This window comes from Nyctibius grandis, chromosome Z (assembly GCF_013368605.1).
Source record: "Nyctibius grandis isolate bNycGra1 chromosome Z, bNycGra1.pri, whole genome shotgun sequence".
Classification (NCBI taxonomy): domain Eukaryota; kingdom Metazoa; phylum Chordata; class Aves; order Nyctibiiformes; family Nyctibiidae; genus Nyctibius; species Nyctibius grandis.
This window is the reverse complement of record NC_090695.1, coordinates 93,373,344-93,391,235: the sequence shown is the minus strand read 5'-3', so window position 1 is coordinate 93,391,235 and position 17,892 is coordinate 93,373,344. Positions and strand designations below refer to the sequence as shown.

Genomic DNA, 17,892 nt, shown 5'->3' with positions numbered 1-17,892 from the left:
TATCATGCAGTATTGTATCAGTTAATTTTCTTGAGTTCATGGCATTGGGGATTGAGAAGAAGAATTTTCACTCTATTTAGCCATCTGAAATGCATCTCTTTCAAAACTAAGCCTAGATTTTCATGTTACAGGCACAGGCCAGGCCTGAACTTCTTGTACTTCAGAAGTAACTGAAGAAGTGCAGGCAGTGTTCCAGTTCCCTGACACATCTAACCCAAAGCTATCACTGCTTCCACTGTAAGGCAAAAAAATGCAAGCTGCCTGTGGAGAACTTACCATCAAACAAGTTGTCCCTGCAATTGCTATTATTTTCTGGACCATTTTGAAATATCAGCTTGACTTCTTAGGCAGTTCCTAGGTTGAGAACGATGCATGGTTTGGATTTTTCATGGCAGTATCATGCAGCAGCACAGAGCTACTCTTCATGATCCTCATGTGGCTGAAACTGTTGTCTTCAAGCTGACCTTAACTGAGCCCAGCAGGATATTGGTTTAGCTGCAGGTTTTTCGTCATGCTACTCTTGTGGTTTTGCCTCGTTCAAGAAATAACAAATTAAATAAAACCCACCATGTACAAAGCTTTGATAACTGCATTCAGAAAAAATGGCAGTTGCCCTTTGGGATGGCAGATGGACCAGACTCCCTGATGTGAGGATGTTAAGGTTTTGGAAGTGGAAACCCAAGACTCGGAAGTTTCAAGCTGGCGCAGGTTGTTTCCCAGCTCAGCCAGTTTGGGTGTGATATAAATACCCTCAGTGCAACTTCTGTGGTGGTATTTGCCAGGCATTGCATGTTTGTGTGATAATATCTGTGTGCAACGATTGCCCCAATGTTGTAAAATAACAGCTGCTGTTATGCAGTCACTATGAGGCTGTATTAGAGGGTCATCTAATCTGGAGAAGCCCCTGGCTTGCTGTCACTTCTAAAGAGCCAGGATTGTCTTATCTAATGGTATGTGCTCCGAGCTATGTTGGGAGCCAGGCCATTGTAAACCCTCATTTTAGGGCTGGGCTTTTGGGAGTGAGTCAAGCGTCTCCCTAGGGTAGCACGCACAGTTTAGTGGTAGGCAAACAGAACTCAGCACCGACTTGTCAGTAAGCAGTGGGAACTGAGAACACCATCTCAACCCACCAGCTAAGGGTGCCACTCATAAATCGATGGTGTAAAGTGTCTGGGTGCTCTGAGGTGAGAGCAGCTGCTCACCTGGAAGTGTGAATTTCTTGTGTTCGCAGAGGAAGCCATCCCGGCTGTCTGCAAAACACGGACGGTTATATACGAGATACCTCGGAGTCAGATTGATCCCACCTCTGCCAACTTCCTGATATGGCCACCCTGCGTGGAGGTGAAACGTTGCACTGGCTGTTGCAACACCAGCAGCGTGAAATGCCAGCCATCACGGATACATCACAGAAGTGTCAAGGTGAGCAAATGGTGGCTGCAGAGCCCTAAGAGGGTCCTCTTGACCCTAAAATCTCCAGGTATTCTTGTGGCTGTTCTGTATGACCTGGTTCTTTATTATCCACCCTCATAGCTGCAGGACCAGATACAATGCTCCTCTCCATTTTGAGTGAGCAGATGGCCTTTTCAAGTTACGTGATCATTGGAAAATCTTGGGCTTAGATTTGATTTTCACAGGATTCCCTTTAGGTTTTTCTTCTTTTGTAATGAAAATAAAGTTGATTGTGTCTTTCCCATGATCTCGCACAGTACAAATCTTAAAGTTAAGAAGATAAAATGACTCAAGGGGCATTGGACTTAAAAAAATAAATAAATCACAGTATGGAATGCTGTTTTCTTAATTAAATATTATGCAGTCTAAATTGGGCTTTTATATTTGACAACATAACACTTTTGATCTGAAAAAATGTGTTTCAAATTATCTTACCCCAGGGATAGAAGACTCAACGGCTTCATGCTGTATTTACTCATTAGACAAAATCCCTGTTGCAATTTTCCAGTAAATACTACGTGAAATATTTCTTATGTTCATTCGGCTTCACTGTGTTCTAATTTTTATCAGTATTTAAACAAGTAATGTTGATCTACATCTGAGTGTAGGAGATTAGACTTAGCATTTATGTTGTTAAGACTCTGAGTTCTTGTTGCCCTGAGTATTTTAAGAGCAGAATTTAAAAAAAGAACCAACACATTCTTGAGCATAAAATTGCCCAGCACAATGCACTGATCACTGTACTTGCAGTGGATTTCTTATCGAGAAAGGTGCTGTTATTGTAGTGCTGTGCATCCTAGACACAAAATAAAGCGTCTGAGCCATTTCATTGCTTTTCATACACACACGCATGCATCTGACTAGGATTTCTTTTTCTTTTCTGTTTCTGAACATCTGAAAAATGTTTTCACACCCAAATAAGCTGGAGAAACATGTGAACAGATTCCCTCAGCCTTTCCAAAAATAGTTAATACTTTACACTTGCTTGCTACCCTTCCTTTGTGGGATATGCTTTGCAGAAACAATTAAAAATGAGGAAAAAATTGGGATCAATAATTATTCGAGGGCTGAGAACAAGCTGGGGAAGTTGAAGCACTACAGGTGTAAGCTGTTCAGAATAGGAGCTAAACAGCGAAGTGCCTCAGGGTTATAATACCTAGTGCTGTTGCCTTTGGGTTTGATACAGCTTCCAGTTAATTTTCTGTAGCAGCTAATACATACAAAGCAGCTGGAGATGCACAGCAAAGAGTTGAGCCGTGTTTTGTGAACTTGGTGTTGGTACTTGTGTGTGACATTGCAACCCTGTCCTTGTTTCCTACCCTTGCAGTGATGGCGGATATTAGAGAGAGAAAGGTTTGGCTGTCGAAGTCCCCTGCTGCTGGGGACACTGAGGGTTCCCTAGAAGCTGCAGACTCCACAACTGGCAGCACCTTTGCAGGATGTCATTGCTGGGGCTGCTTCCCCAGCGCACCGCCACGTTGAAGAAATCTTAGTTTCTCATTCAGTCTGCTGATACAGTTCTAGTGCATTTGCACTAGATTTGCATTCATTTTAGTAGGGTGCAAGCTAAAAGTAGGCTCAGCTGAGCAGCTGCTTTTTGTGGCTGTGTAAATATATTGCCACCAGCAATATCAATATATGTCAGCCAGCTTTGGAGGCCTTTTTTTTTTCCAAGCTCCAAGACTGCTCCAAACAGTCATTAAGTAGAAGGGAAAAAAAGGACAAGAGGTCAAGCAGGAACAGGATGTTCATTGTAAAGGTTGTAGGCTGACCCCACTGTCACACCAGAAATCTCTGAACAGAATCCATATTTATGCCCTCCAGAGTCAGATCCTCTTGTAGCTTTGATATAATTGATGGTTTTATGAGGCTTTTGCCAATCGTATGTTCAGAGCTGAATGTCTGCTCATGCCATTAAGTAGCTGGCCCAGAGTGAGGGTCGCTGGAAAGGTAGGGGGAGTGGTTTTGGAGAGCCTTCTCAGCTGTTCCTGCAGTGCGGTTGGAAAGCCATCTTGTGTTTTCCCCTGATGTCAGACTGCATAAAAGCCCTCTTTTGATTAAACATTGAAAAGGCTTTCCCCACTTCCTCTTCATTGACAAGGTAGTGAGATCATAGCTGGCCCATTCACACTAGAAAAATGTTCACCCAGAGAGGTCAGCAAGTGGGTTTGCATCATCTAAGAGGCGAAAGCAAAGGATATTTTCTTTGTCTTGCTGAGGGCCACTGTAGTCAAGGTTAAGAGACGGCCCGTGGCTGTGTGGGAGGAGCAGCGGAGGTGCTTGTATTGGGGCATTCCTTTCTTGGGAACATAATTCAAAGGCTGTAGGGTTTGGGGATGTCCTTCCTTCGCCTTCACTGCACTTTGGTCAGTGAAGTACCGTTAATGGGCTTGTGGGATTGGTGCTGTAGGGAGGCTTCAAGCCAGGGGTGCTGGTGGAACAGCTTCCCCGAAACGGGTCCTCTAAGGTTTCCCCTTCATGGAGTAAATTATAAAAGGTAGGTTTCCCCTGCACCATAACAGTGAGCTCATGAGAGCACAGCCTCCTGGTCCTAAAGACTCTCTATCCAGCAAGCTGTACCTGTACAGCACTGCAGAAATCGGACTGAAATAAAGCGTCTGGCTGGGAGTTGCTCTTTGATAGGAAGGAAGGGATTGCAGTTTTCTCCTGATAGAGAAATGGTGACAAAGATTGGTGAGTTAGGGGTGTTGGTGTTTCTTACAGGTATATTTCCTCCCCTGTCTTCAAAAGCATTTCAGTAACATCCACAGATTCTGTTGCTTCTGCACAGCGAGATCAAGTATTTACCAAGTACCAGACCATCATTTATTTGGGCAGTTTCTGAACTGTCTTCTCAAGAGATTTCTTGTAATGTTGAGCATGGTGTTCTTTGTGTATTTGGTCACGACAGCAAAAAACAGTTAATATTATAGAGCAAATCCTGCTTATACTGCTATTTTTGAATAGCGAAGCTGAGTATTACAGTTGTTTGCAGCAATACTCATTTCCAAACTAAGAAACAAGAGCTAAATCACTCTATCTACCTCAGCTTTGCCTTCTGCTTGGCCTTGAGCTGTAGCCATACCAGCTTTAGCCATTACTGAATATTCAATGTTGAGCTGATTTGGGGAAATTTAACCTGGTATATTCTTACAGTAAATTAATATGAGGGAAAGATGCAGCGAAAAGGAGCTGGAAAGGAAGGAACGCAGGAGCAGCTCCTCAGCTGTCGTCTGGGAGTTGTTCAGAGAGGTTTCGAAGAGAGATGGAAAAAAAAAGCAGGAATTCAGAACGAGTCATTCAGCAGAGCCTCTGAAGTGGTTAAAAAGGCCTTGCAGAACAAATTGTGTGTGTAGGTAAGGTGGCTGTATGTAGTGTTTGCAGGTTTGAGAACATTTTTCTTCAGTGACTGTTTCTATCATTAGGATAAACAGCACTTTGATTGTAGCTGTGGCTTAACTGGAGATTACTGCCAGCACTTGGTGGGACCTGCAGGCAGGAGCAGCAGGCGGAAAACCAGAGAGGTGCCCTCAGAGTGTGAGGGGAAGCCCGCCATCGCCCGCTGCCTGACAGGGCAAGGCTCGCTGCTCCCGCTTGCAGAGAGGAGGTAGAGATCCCCATCAGCCATTCTCCCCCCGGGGCGGGGGGGTGGCGGGTTTGTGGCAGCACCCTCCGGTTCTGCCCCCGGACCCTTCCTCCAGCCATGCCGTCGCTGAGGCACCGCCAACCCGCCCGCTGAGGCGGCTCCCGCCGCGGGCTCGCCCTGCTGCCCCCCCCTTCCCAGCGCGCCCCGCGGCCGCCTCAGCTTCCCGCCCCGCGGGGACTGTGTTTCCCAGCGTGCCCCGCTGCCGGCACAGCGCTTCCCGCCGCCGCCCCGGGGCCTGGCAGGGCCGCAGCCGCCCCCGGGGCTGTGACAGGGCTTCTCCGTGCCCTGGGGTCTCACAGGGCCGCAGCCCCTCAAACCCCGGGCTGTGACAGGGCTTCTCCGTGCCCCGGGGTCTGACAGGGCCGCAGCCCCCCAACCCGGGGCTGTGGCAGGGCTGGTCCGTGCACCGGGGTGCTGACAGGGCAGCCCCCTGTCCCTGGAGCTGCACATCCCTGTGCACAGACAGGACAGTGCACTCCTGGGCCTCGCTTCCCTGCAGGGAAAACTCTCCCTACCCCACCCTAAATAACTGTGCAGGAGGCTTTTCTGAGGCAGGGATTTTGCCAGAGGAGTGCTCTGTAAATGTCTTTAATGGGTATTTTAGGATGGGTGGCTGCCAGGCTCTGAGGCGGCTGGCCTCCCCGCTGCTTCCCATCCTGCCCGTGCTGGGGAGGCATGCACAGCTGGTGTGGTGTGTCCTGAAAGGCATCGCGCCAGTCCTGCCATCCTGTCACTGGAGTGGTGGCTCCGGTCCTGCAAAGTGCTTGGTGACTTCCCAGACACCGCAGGATTCCTGATGCCTGCGCAGTCCTGCTGTTACTCCCTGATTTTATCTCTTGTGGAGAAGCTCTAGAAAAGGTGTTCCCATGATGTTTCCATTAGGCCACATATTTTTATCAGATTTTATTTTCATTTTTAGTTAGCCACCACACCATACGGCAGGATAGTATATAGAGTCTACAGTGATACAAGTACGGTGCCACCGATTATACTCCATTTAACTAAGCTAATCAGTTATTTCACTGACTTTCTCTTACAGAGTTTTTATATAGTGATACTTAGTGGTTTGGGAGGATTTGATGTTGTTACGGTTTTTAGTTTTGTTGCGTTAGAGACAAGTAAAAGAAGCTGATGTTGGTTTGTTGAGGACTGACCATCTCAAAGCATTTGGTAATACACTTGAGAGCAACTGTACAAGATAAAGACCAGGAATAAAAATACAAAGAAAAAAGATGCTAACAAAAGGCCAAATCCTATGCTGTTAGCATAGCTATCCCTGTTTATTCCCTCAGAAAATCTGACCTGCAACCCTTATCATTTTAGATTAGCATTAATTGCAGATCCTGTGTGGCAGCAGGTATTAACAGATGACACAAGCACGGCAATTTACGTGGTTTGTGCTGCTTCAGTTTGAATATTTGCAACATCTTACAAAACAACATTCCTTTAACTTGTGTAGCATGAGTAGGGCAGTGGAATGTATGCTGGATTGTATTTTAACTACAGTACAGTAAAAAACAGCTTTAAATTGCTGCATAAATTCATTATGATCCTATTCTTCAAAGTATTATCTTTTTTTGTTTTTTTTTTTTTTCTGTTGTTTAACACCAAATAGCCACAGGAACTGCATATATCTTTCAGTTTGGGAAACAAAGCAAAACAAGGACAGACTTGAAAAAGCTTGATTACAATTTATTTTTGTTGCATGTAATTTTCAATAAGACTAGTTTATTCTAACAGCTGTAATAAGCATGGCAGATCTGAAAGCTGTTTCATGATTGCTGGATCTCTTACTGTCTCTGATGATGGAGGTGTCTTAATTACTGTTTGTTTTTGTAAATTTTAAGGATTAGTCATCCTTTGATGCCAGATGACTCAGTTGTACCATACACTTTCAAATCTTTGTGTTCAAAGGCTTGATGGAGTTGGGTTCTGATAGGAGATTCTGAAACACGCTGCTTCGACCCATAGTTAGTCTTTCAGCAAAAGCATTCTTGTATGTCACGGCCAGTTCTTAATCTGTTTATATGGAGATCTGACAGTTTTGGAAGATACCTTTTAATGTGAACACTTCAGTTATTGCATCTGTCTCTCTGCAACTTTTGTTTGCTGGGTAAATGAAAATTGTCTCCAGACCCTGTTGACAGAAGAGGCGGTGGTGGAGGTCCTTGGTAGTTTGTGTCCACAGAGCCAGAAGAGTGTTTCCGGGAACTGGGAATGTGATGGTTTTTTCCAGCCACCACTCTAATTTTGTGACACTGTTGCAGTTTTGGGAGGGCCAGGGAATGATTTTCATAGTGTGGAGATTGATTTGGAGCATTAAATACCCACCAAACACACAAGTAAACGATTACCTGGAGAATCTAGTGTAATTGTAGATGCTTTATTTAGTAGTATCTGGAGCTTTTGGTTGGATCAGACTTTATGGCTTTGTCATGTAACTTTTGTAGAGACAACCAGCCTCTCTTGTCCTTCTGCTCCCTCATCATCTTATTTATAATGCTTACCTGTACTATGTAATTGTCTTGTTTGCTGGGACAGCCACATTGCAGCCCCCTTTTGTCAAATGGTAGAGAAATCATTAGTAGGACCGAGAAGCCATGATCTCATTTCAGCGATTTCCATTTAAAGCAAATGATTATCACCTATTCACGCAGTGTTTAACACAATTGTAAACTAAATGTCGGACCCTTTACACACCATCTACGTTATGCTGTATTCCCTTGCACAGCCATGACCATCATACTCGTTACACTTAGCACGAGTCAGTGCCCAGCATCCCACAACCCATTTCAGTGCCCCAGCACAGCAAGTGTTCCTGCCCCCTGCGCTGTTCCTTCTCTCCTGGCTGCCAGCACGAAGTTGGTCAGGATGTCCTCATGTTCAGTATCCCTCCACCCCAAAATCCTTCTCTTCTGCATTGGTTTCCTTCAGATGAGAGACCTGCGTGTAGCCAGAGCTTCTCCAGCATGCTTCTTCCTCCAGCCTCATTTTGCCCTCCAAGCGTTTTTTTTTTTAAGGATGCCGGTGCTTTGGCCCGAAATGGAGCAGTGCTGTTGGAAGCAGTTGGATGGACTGGAGAGAAATAGCATACTTGCCAGCTATCCCCAATAAAGCCAAAGGCTGGATCCAGTTTGCAAGTGGTAGTTCCCATGGACCTAAAAACAGTGCATGGGAGCTCTTGTAAACAAGTCCCAGGTCATTGCAAGAAGTGAGTAGGATTGAGGTTGCTGCTTTCTAAGCTGATATTCAGATCCTCGTTCTGTAGAATTGAGCACTTTACGTTCGGAGGGCTCTGGAGAACCAATTTGTAAATTGTAAAATATTACAAACCAACCTAATGCCTTCACTGTTAGCCTTCAGCTTAAGAACAGTGGTCAACATACACAGAAGATCATGCTAAAGTGGCAGTCTGCAAGAACAACCACTGATTTGAATCTGTATAGAAGTTTATTGTGATATATGTGAACACTGAGTTGCTTAAATCTTCAGACCAGAAGGAATGGGAAATTGTTTTATCTCTTGGGGGAAAAGAAAATTGTTTCAAACTGCTGAACTTGAATAAGCAAATAGTCTCTGCAATAAATAGTTACACGATGCACAATTAAGATAAAAGATGATTAGTATGCTAACATTTTATATGGGTTTGGCTACATTAAAAAAATAGAGATATATAGTTATCTGTCTTCAGTTCTGAACTATAACTATGTTAATGTGTCTCAGTACGTACCTCATCGTATTTTATAGGTGGCAAAAGTGGAGTATGTTAGAAAAAAGCCAAAATTAAAAGAAGTTCTGGTGAGATTAGAAGAGCATATGGAATGCACCTGTACATCATCAAATACTAATTCAGATTATAGAGAAGAAGAAACTGGTATGTTTTCCTTTTATTCTTGCATTAATGCTGATTTCATATGGACCTTCTTTTTATATTAGTAAAGAATGTAAAGCAGACTTTGCTTCCTGTGAACTCGGTAGAGAAGCTCCTAGTTACTTCTCTGTGTGTTGAAGATGCGAAATTAGGGACAGTTTGTCTGGATAAAGAGTTTGGATTTGAAGTTTAAAGTGTGTCAATTCTCGTTAGGTTAGCCTTTAAATAAACGTAAATGCCCGATAGTATTCAGGTCTTGCTTAACTAAGTTAAAGGTTGTCATGTTGCAGCTTATTGGTGAACTCTGTTGCCTAATTTCTTTAGACTTTGTGGAGACAGAGCTAAGGCTGAGATTTACTTGACCTTGGGGAAAATATTAATGAAATGAATGTAAAGCACTTAGGAATAAATTCGGTATTCAGGAGTAAGGAGTTTTGAAACAACGTTGCCCATTCCTGTTGTTTTCTTGCTTACATATAGTCAAGAATTTCTCAGTTGTTACATTAGACCTAAGTTTGCCTTATTGAGACAACCTTTAAGTTACCATGGGGGAAGATTTATGGGGAAAAATATTTACCTTCAGTCTGACTTTTGTAAAATCACCTAAAATGGTTAGCTCAGATTCTCTTACTAGGGTGCAAACAATGCAGAACTTGACACATATTCAGGAAACCCACTACCGTAGAAGGGACACCTCCCTCTCTCCTGACTTTGGTTGAAGACAGCCTCAAAAGTTTGCTTTCACCTATGCCGGCAATTTAGGGGTGCAGTAGACCCAGCCCCAAAATTAGAGTCAGTGGAGAGCAGGTAAATACAGCGAGGAGAGCTGCCCAAAGGTGATGGATTTCGTAGGTGGCTGGGTAAAGAATGTCTCCATCCAGCATGGAGACATAAATCTGGTCTAAGTGAATGTAAACTTCAGTTGCTATGTACAGAGCAGAAGAATTAGAATTTGTATAAAAGCAAAGTTAGGCCTCTGCTGTGATTTTATTGGACATCAATTTATAATCTGAGCTGAGTGTTTTAGCTGAAACTAGGTTGAGTTATGAGTAGACAAAACCACATTTAAAATGCTTATTTTAATGTGTGTATGGTTTGATAATTTTTCTGTGTCTTCTATTTGGAAAAGAAGTTTCATTAGATCAATTTCAGTTTTCCAAAATGTCTTTAATTGCCAAGGGCTAAGCAGTTAAGATTTTAAGAAGAAAACTTTTCTTTTTGGTGTGTGTGGAAAATGGAGTAGAATTGTCATGGAAGAATACAGATCTCTAGGATTTAATTACCGATAGGAACAAAACTTGCACCAGCCAGTGGATGATGAGCTGAAAATAGCTTAACTACAGTGCTGAAAGCAAATGTTGAATGCTGCATGGTAACAGTAATTATAGATGGATCTTGGAAATGACGTATGCAATGCCAACTGCGTTTATTATTTCTTTACCTTTGTATAATTACTTTGTAAACGGAATGTCAAATCAGACGTTATAAAGTTATTACTTTAATGCAAAGGGTAATGAGATTTCTTTGAAATGTAAACGGTTTGAGTATTTATTACTTCAGTGTTCAACGAAATGCATTACCTTAGGGCTTTTTACCAGCCCTGCCCTTATGTTAACAGGAAGGCCTAGGGAATCAGGTAAAAAACGGAAACGAAAAAAGTTAAAACCAACATAAAACCTACTGGAACTATTTGATATTCAGGTAGGACCTATATGCTGAACACCCTAATAGCACAAGTACTGGAAAACTTAATCAAATATCATCACTTCAACTTAATCACTATTCAAAATCTTGACACTTGCTACCTCAAGGCTGCAAAGAGATTAGATTTGATTGGCTTTGATAATTCTACCTGCTGGTATTTTTCCTTTAAGCTCCACATCACCATCAGCATCTTACATTCTTGAGCTACTTCCTTTTCTTGCCTTTTTTGTTCCTTTTTTTTGGAGGGTGCTAATACTTCAGCTTCTGAAATCTCAAGTTCCATTGCCTCTGCTTTTGTTTCATTATTATTGATTTCTGAGGTCAAAGCATCACATAATAATGCATGAATGAATTGACAGGTTACAAATTGTGTTCGCAGTCATTGGTTGTAAAACATTTGAGTATATGTACAGCAAATACTACTGTATGCATGACCATCAAACCCATGGTTTGGCATGAACTGGGATTGATTGTACATGCACCTGAGATGATCTGCCTACCTGACAAGGAAGATGCTTAGAAATACCATTTGTTTTGTGTAGCAGAGCCCTGTGTTACTTACACCAGAAAATTAAGATCTTTTTTTTGATCTGTTCAGTCTCAGTAGGATGATAACAGTCAGTCATCAAAATTCAAGAGGTTTTCAGTGTAGTGAAAAACTAACACCCTCTCAATGCAAAAAATGACTGAAATCCTTTGGCCAGCATATTAGCAATGTATGATGATGGCGATACACATTCCAAATTAAATATGGAATTTCCATTTCTTAATGAGTTGAAACTATGTAAATGGCAGCACTTGCAATTGATTCTAGTATTTGGAGTGGGAATGACTTGGATTTTGCAGTGTATGTGCCTAACGCCTGGATGATGGTGAATTTAATTTCAAGCACTTGTTTTTGCACATAAACTCCCAACCGCGGTTTTCATTTATACTGATGTATCGTTTCTAAAGAATGCTAAACTTGATATCCTGTTTCAGATTAACAGGTATTTATTGGGAGTAGTATGATAGAAGCAGAGATTTTCTAAAATTCAACTTTAAAAGTGAGCATGTAAACTCAATCAAAACAGCATTTAGAACTTCTTGTCCCAGGTTAGTGACTCTTCATGCAGAACAGTTTTTTTTAAGTCATCTACTTAGAGGATAGGACCTTTGATTCTAATCATAGAGTTATTGTATCTTTTTTCTCTCCTGCAGATGTAAGGTGAAAATAAGCTAGAACAAAAACTTCTCTCTGGGACATGGATGTACATGGTTTGTTACATTCCTGAACCTACTATGTATGGTGCTTATTGACTGTATACTTTATTTGTTCTCCTATGTGAAAAAACTGGCTCAAAAGAACACTTAATGAGAACAAAGAGACAATGTACATTTGTTTAATGTGACATCAAAGCAAGTATTGTAGCACTCTGTGAAACAATAGGAAGCTTCCCTGTCCAAAAAAGAAAAAAAATGAAAGAAAGAAAAACAGAAAAGAAAAAAAGACAGTTGAATGAATGGAGGATACCAAAAGTACTCAAAAACATGACAAAAATCTAAGTGAATAGTGGATTTCTGTCAGAGCAGTCAACGGTGCTTTACGTCAAGAAATGTGCCTGTGTTCTTGATGAAGATGGATGGACACTGATGGACTTCAGGCACAAAAAAAGCAGGAATGTATGAAATGATCAAATGCCACGCAAACACTATAGAACAATACATCCTTGCTTGGTGGTGTTTTAAAAGTCTATACAAAAAAACCTTCTGGGGAGCCTTAAGTGGATTTTTTTTTTTTTTACACCATAAAGTGATTATTAAGTTTTCTTTTTACTCTTTGCCTAGCTTTTTATTATCTCTTGGACTACATTTGCCAATAACACATATAAAAGACTGGTATAACAATAAGCAGAACACAAAACATTATGATATTTCTCCTAGTGGGATGCAAACTAATGAGATGTATTAAAATAAAAATGGTATACCTATGCATAATTTTCTAGATGTTTCTTGGTTTATGTTCCCCAACCTTCCCCATAATTTAAAGCATTACATAAAAAGAAAAAAGAAAAAAAAAAGAGAGATGTGCGTAAACAAATCATAGGATATCCATGCAAAAATCCTTTTTTTTTTCCTTTAAGACTTATGCCAGTTGCCTACTAGTGATATTGTGTTAGCAATTGTCATTCTTATCAGTATACAGATACTTTTATTTCACATGTTGGAGCTGTGTGAAATGTACAAATTCTTGTATCTGCATTGTACAATGTCATGGTGGCATGGGAACTACCTTGCTGCAAATATTTGAACAAAACCTAAAATTCTTTATTTTTGGTAAAATGTTATGCTTTATGTGTATTCAACAGAAATATGTGTTTTTGTAAAGGTGAAGTTTGTATTTTTATCTAAAAATTAACAGTTTTATATACCTGAGAAAGCCTGCTATGTTTTCTTGAACCAAAAAAAAAAAAGAAAAAAAAAAAGCATTTTGTGGTCATATTTTTGTAGTAGAATAGCCCAAATAACATCAAAATCTATTTTAACTATAGCAGGGCAGATGAAATACTCTGGCACCAGCTCCTGTGTTTTCAAAGTGCCAAAGGATTAAATGTTCAGTTCCCCACAGATTGCAGTGGGAGCCACACTGCTAAATCCTTCTGTACTGCTTTGGAAATTTAGGGCTGTGCCAGATATGACATGGCTACTCACTTGGCCCAAATCACTGCCCCACCCCAGTAGTCTGGATTATGTACCCTTTGTTTTATTTGGATTATCACATTGGACATGTAAAATGAACTACTGGATTCTTTTATTTGTGAAACATCTACAAAGAGATGAAAGACTTTTCTTAGTTTGGAATGACAAAAAAGTTTTGTCTTGAAGACAGTGTTTCCACTCAAACAAAAAATATCTTCAGATGTGAATGAACTGCAGAACCTTAAAACAACACAAGAGAGTGAGATTTTTAACCTTTCCATTTCTTTAAATATAGTTCAAACATTCCCCTCGTGTTCCTGTAGCTATGTCCAGTTTCAACCAAACAAAGCAATGTTAGCTAACAGGCATTATTGGCTTCAGATGCTAATGCAGAGATAGTTAGTCACCGTTCTATTTTGTGATCATTTTCCCAGTGTATTTGTTGAGCACCAAAACTGGAAATACATTTAACTAAGATTGTCTGTGCTTGTTTTCCACTAAGTGTACTGTTCACAATGTTATGCACATGAATGTGCGTGTCTGCGTTTAAAAAAGTGTATAAAATGTAATTTATATATTTATGTTTCAGTGGGATGCCAATAATGTTGCTCCGTTCCTTTTTTGTCTAAAAGATATCTAATGAAAAAAAACGTATATGCATTAAAATCATGTAGATTAAAAGCATTATGTGACCCACTCAGACACTGTGCAGGTATGAAAGGATGTCAAAGTAACTTAAGTGGAATAATTTGCAAAACAACTTTTTGAGAGTCCTGTGGTTGCACTGGCATAAGAAGGTCACATTCAGATCTGTGGGCCAGCTTCCTTGGAGGAACTCCATTGAGTATAATGGAGCTCTGCTGATTTTCATCACGAGTGAGTCTGGCTGTATATTAAAGTCTTGAAAAGAAGGCAAACTGAGAGGCATGCATTTTATTGGTGCCAGCAAATAAATGTGTTATGCCAAATTCAGAAAACCAGGAGAGAATGAAGACTGAATAGAGTCTTTTCCAGTAGTTGTTTGTTTGAGACTTGTAGTCTCGAGTTAATTTTGTTACCAGGAATGAAGCGCACATGAGTCTTTGTTCTCAAGCACAGTGTGTATATGGCATGCGGCAGAAAACACAAAAATCTCAGGGCTATATTCTCAGCTAGTACAAATTGGCAAATGTTTTTGACTTCAGCCGCCCCTAAGCTAATTTACATCAGATGAGGATCCAGTCCACGGTTTTTAAAATACGAGGAGTAGTGTCATGACATGAGCATCACTTATTGTAGTCCAGCTGAGATATTACCCACCAGCCTTTCGAACGTTACAGGCTATGGTATTAGTCCTTCTTCTTCAAAGTGGCAGATACAATCAGAAGGAACAGTAACATTAAAGGTTGTGACACAGGAGACATTAATTCAAAGTTAAGTTGGACATTTCTAGGGCCATATCCTCAGCTGGTGTAAATCGCCATCACTCCATTGCCTGCGATGGAGCTGTACCAGCTTACACCACTTGAGGGGCTGGTCCCTCATTCTTGCTCATCCCTTTCACTATGTCCTGCAGGGATCTCAGATTGTCGTGTACTGTTAATGTAATCCTGTGTTCTCTAATACTTAAGCACAATAAGTGAATATAAGAATGAGTGTCAGACTTAACTTTGAATGTCCAAGCTCTGAAATGGTTTGTTTCACCATTGTGGCTGTAAATTAAACAGTTCTCTGTGCATTTGTGAATGCCGTGTCATATCTTCTTCCTCTGTCTACTGGAGGTGGACTCCATCTGGACTTCTAAAGTGCAACATTTGGAGTGTTACAGGGAAGGGTGTGGGCAATTGTAGCCACGAGGTATCTGATTGAGAGCTCTGTTATTTGTGGGATGGGAGACTAGGAGGGGGCTTAATGAGGGAGTTGAAGATGATAGTTTTAAGTCATGTTTCCATGCAACAAGGCGTTCCTTGTTGTTTTCGTCCTTGCACATACTGGGTAGAGATTTGGGGGTAAAATGTTTTTCTGTTTTGCATTCTGCAGTCACTTTCTCTGTCCAGAGATTCAGAAGTTGTTGGTCTGATTTAATCTCTTTTGAGGTCTTTCCTGGTCATAAAGTATTTGTGTAGGGAACTGTCCAAAACCAATCTCAGTGTTACAATATGGCGCACGGTCGCTGATTCTCTAGTCAGTTCATCACATCTAATTCTGTGCTTCATCTTTCCAGAGCTGCCCTTCAGTTGCTTTTGTTGAGTGAAATCAAGGATTATGTGACAGTTTGCTTTCCTTTTCTCCTGTCTTCTGTCCTGCTTGGCATCTGCTTTATTAGACAGTGCACGGTGACTACAGGCAGTTGCTCCTCTCCAGCCCTCGAGGTTCCTAGGCAGCTCCAGCACTTCCGTGTCTTTGAGCTTAGGCTTTTTACTCTGCTTGGAACAGCATCTCATGGGTCGCCTCCCTCCAACGGGCTTCAGCATTCCAGCCATGAGGTTCATTTGGTTGTCTTTCTCGGGTCCATGTTGCCTTTCTGTGGTCTACTTTCCAGCTATTTTCTGCCTGACTTTCCCATCCCTCTGTTTCCATCTCTCAAAAATGATTTTCTCTTCCTAGGATCTGTCTCATCATATCTCTCTTCTCTCTCCTCCTGCTTGACAGAACAGCCCTTGGTCTCTTTATCTCCAAATCAGTTGCTCTATCTAGGCATGTGCCCCGAGATCCTGTCTCCCAGGCCTACAGGCCCGTAACTGACCCCCATATGAAAGACAAATGCTGCTAGATAGGCACGTGTTTGTGGAGAGAGAAAGATTCATCTTTGTATTTGGAAAAACATTCATTACTGAAGGCTCCCTGCTAAAGCTCTGTCCAATTCCAGCAACAGTGTTAACTCTGGAATAGTGGCATTGAAGCTATTCCAGACATCTGACAATTCAATTAACATCAGTGGCACCATTTATAATTTAATTTGAAAGCGTACCCAAAAGCAAAGGTGAAGTTTCAAAGCCACCTCAGATTTGCATGCTCATATTTTATTGTAAAATGAAGGAAATCATGTTTGTAGGCCCCCTCCATGGCTTTGAAAAATCTTACCCTGAATATTTATCTGGCCCTGTCTTGGGTGGTTGCTTTAAAACAGAAACAATATGGAGGTTTTCAAGGAAGTAATTTTCTTGGTGTTTCTACTCCACAGTTTCTAGTACTAGCAGAAACAGAAAAAGTGTCAGGTAAAGATCATGTAAACCCATAAGAATCCCACTTAAGTTTGCTTCAATTTCAGGTAACAGAGAAAAGCCTATCAGTGTTTCATTCCTCAAAAACTGGCCTATGTTTTGTATTTATTATTTCATTTAATTACTGTGTGTTTTCCTGCATTTTAATAGCAAGGTATTATTCCATGTCTGCGCTTTCCTGTGCCGCTCTTTGCTGTAGCATCTCTGTGGCACAGCCTTGAACTGGTTTGTACTCATATCTCCTCTGAAATAAAGAACTATTGTTATCCCATTTTAGGCGAGACCGAGGCATGGAGAAATGACTGTGCAAGGTCACACAGCAAGGCTATGGCAGAACCAGGGATAGGACTCAGATCTGAGTGCTCATCCAGTGCCCTAAATCACACGACCATCTTCCCTTTCCAAGAATGAATCCTTGCACCCTTAGAGCTAAATACTGAAAAGATTGGGGGTAAGTCATTTTGCCTAATTATTGTGCATCGGATACATGATCAAAAACCACTGCCATATTGTCAGAGAATGTAGTGACTGATGAAAACCCAGCTTTCTGCCCATGCAATTATGCAGCCTTTTATGCTATCATGAGCTAGTCATTTCCTGCATCTCTAAGGAGTCAACCTTTTGTGACTTATAGTGAAAATTATGCACATAACAAATCAAGACTCAGATTTTATGGGAATTTACAAAAATTCAGTAGACAATTTTCATTGCACTTCCCTTCGGTTCAATGTTGTTCATTCCTTTTATGGTGTGGGTAACAGTTCCTAAGGGAACTGTTTTTATCATGGGCCCAATCCTGATATTTTTTCCCAGGCCCTAATGTGGAAAAGCACTTTTAAGAGGTGCCTGTGTTTGCCCTTCTTCAAACTAGTGCCTAAGCATGCTCGTAGCTGTGGACAAACATCCCATTGACCTCAGGCAAATGGAGCAGAGTTGATGCTGTATTACTCTTTTTGAGTAGGGCGTGCCTTCCTAAGGATCCCACTTGTGGTATGGGGATCTTTGTGCTTTTAGAGCGTTGAAGTATGTTGTAAGCAACCCAAAAGATGAAGTAACAAGACTAGAATATACAACTAGAAAAACAGCTGGGAGAATTCCACTCTCTTCTGCTACCATGGAGGTTGCCATTTTGAAATACATATTTGTTCTTTTTTGGGAAAGTACTTTCCTGGCGTGGGTGGATTCAGGACTGCAATTACTAATGGCAGTGATACCATTTAAGATTATCTGTTTGGGTACCTCAGAGAATATAATTTGAAAACTCACAGTCATATCCATAACAGACAAATCTGAGATAGGGAAAAATAATGAGAGCAAATTCCATGTGAAATTTGGCAATT

The 17,892-nt window shown here is 41.3% G+C and overlaps 1 protein-coding gene across 5 annotated transcripts in view; it reads left to right on the top strand.

The window, feature by feature from the left end:
* Nucleotides 1-17,892, top strand: part of PDGFA (platelet derived growth factor subunit A) — a 64,264-nt gene that overhangs the window by 10,077 nt on the left and 36,295 nt on the right. For 3 of the 5 annotated variants that reach the window (XM_068423185.1, XM_068423184.1, XM_068423183.1), the window contains exons 4-6: nucleotides 1,232-1,419; nucleotides 8,843-8,969; nucleotides 16,830-17,003. In XM_068423185.1, the coding sequence (XP_068279286.1) occupies nucleotides 1,232-1,419; nucleotides 8,843-8,969; nucleotides 16,830-16,963 (449 nt within the window). In that variant the 3' untranslated portion in view covers nucleotides 16,964-17,003. Of the gene's footprint in view, nucleotides 1-1,231; nucleotides 1,420-8,842; nucleotides 8,970-11,651; nucleotides 11,766-11,870; nucleotides 15,075-16,829; nucleotides 17,004-17,892 lie in introns of those variants that run through there. The other 2 variants (XR_011050075.1, XM_068423187.1) reach the window with 2 other exon arrangements.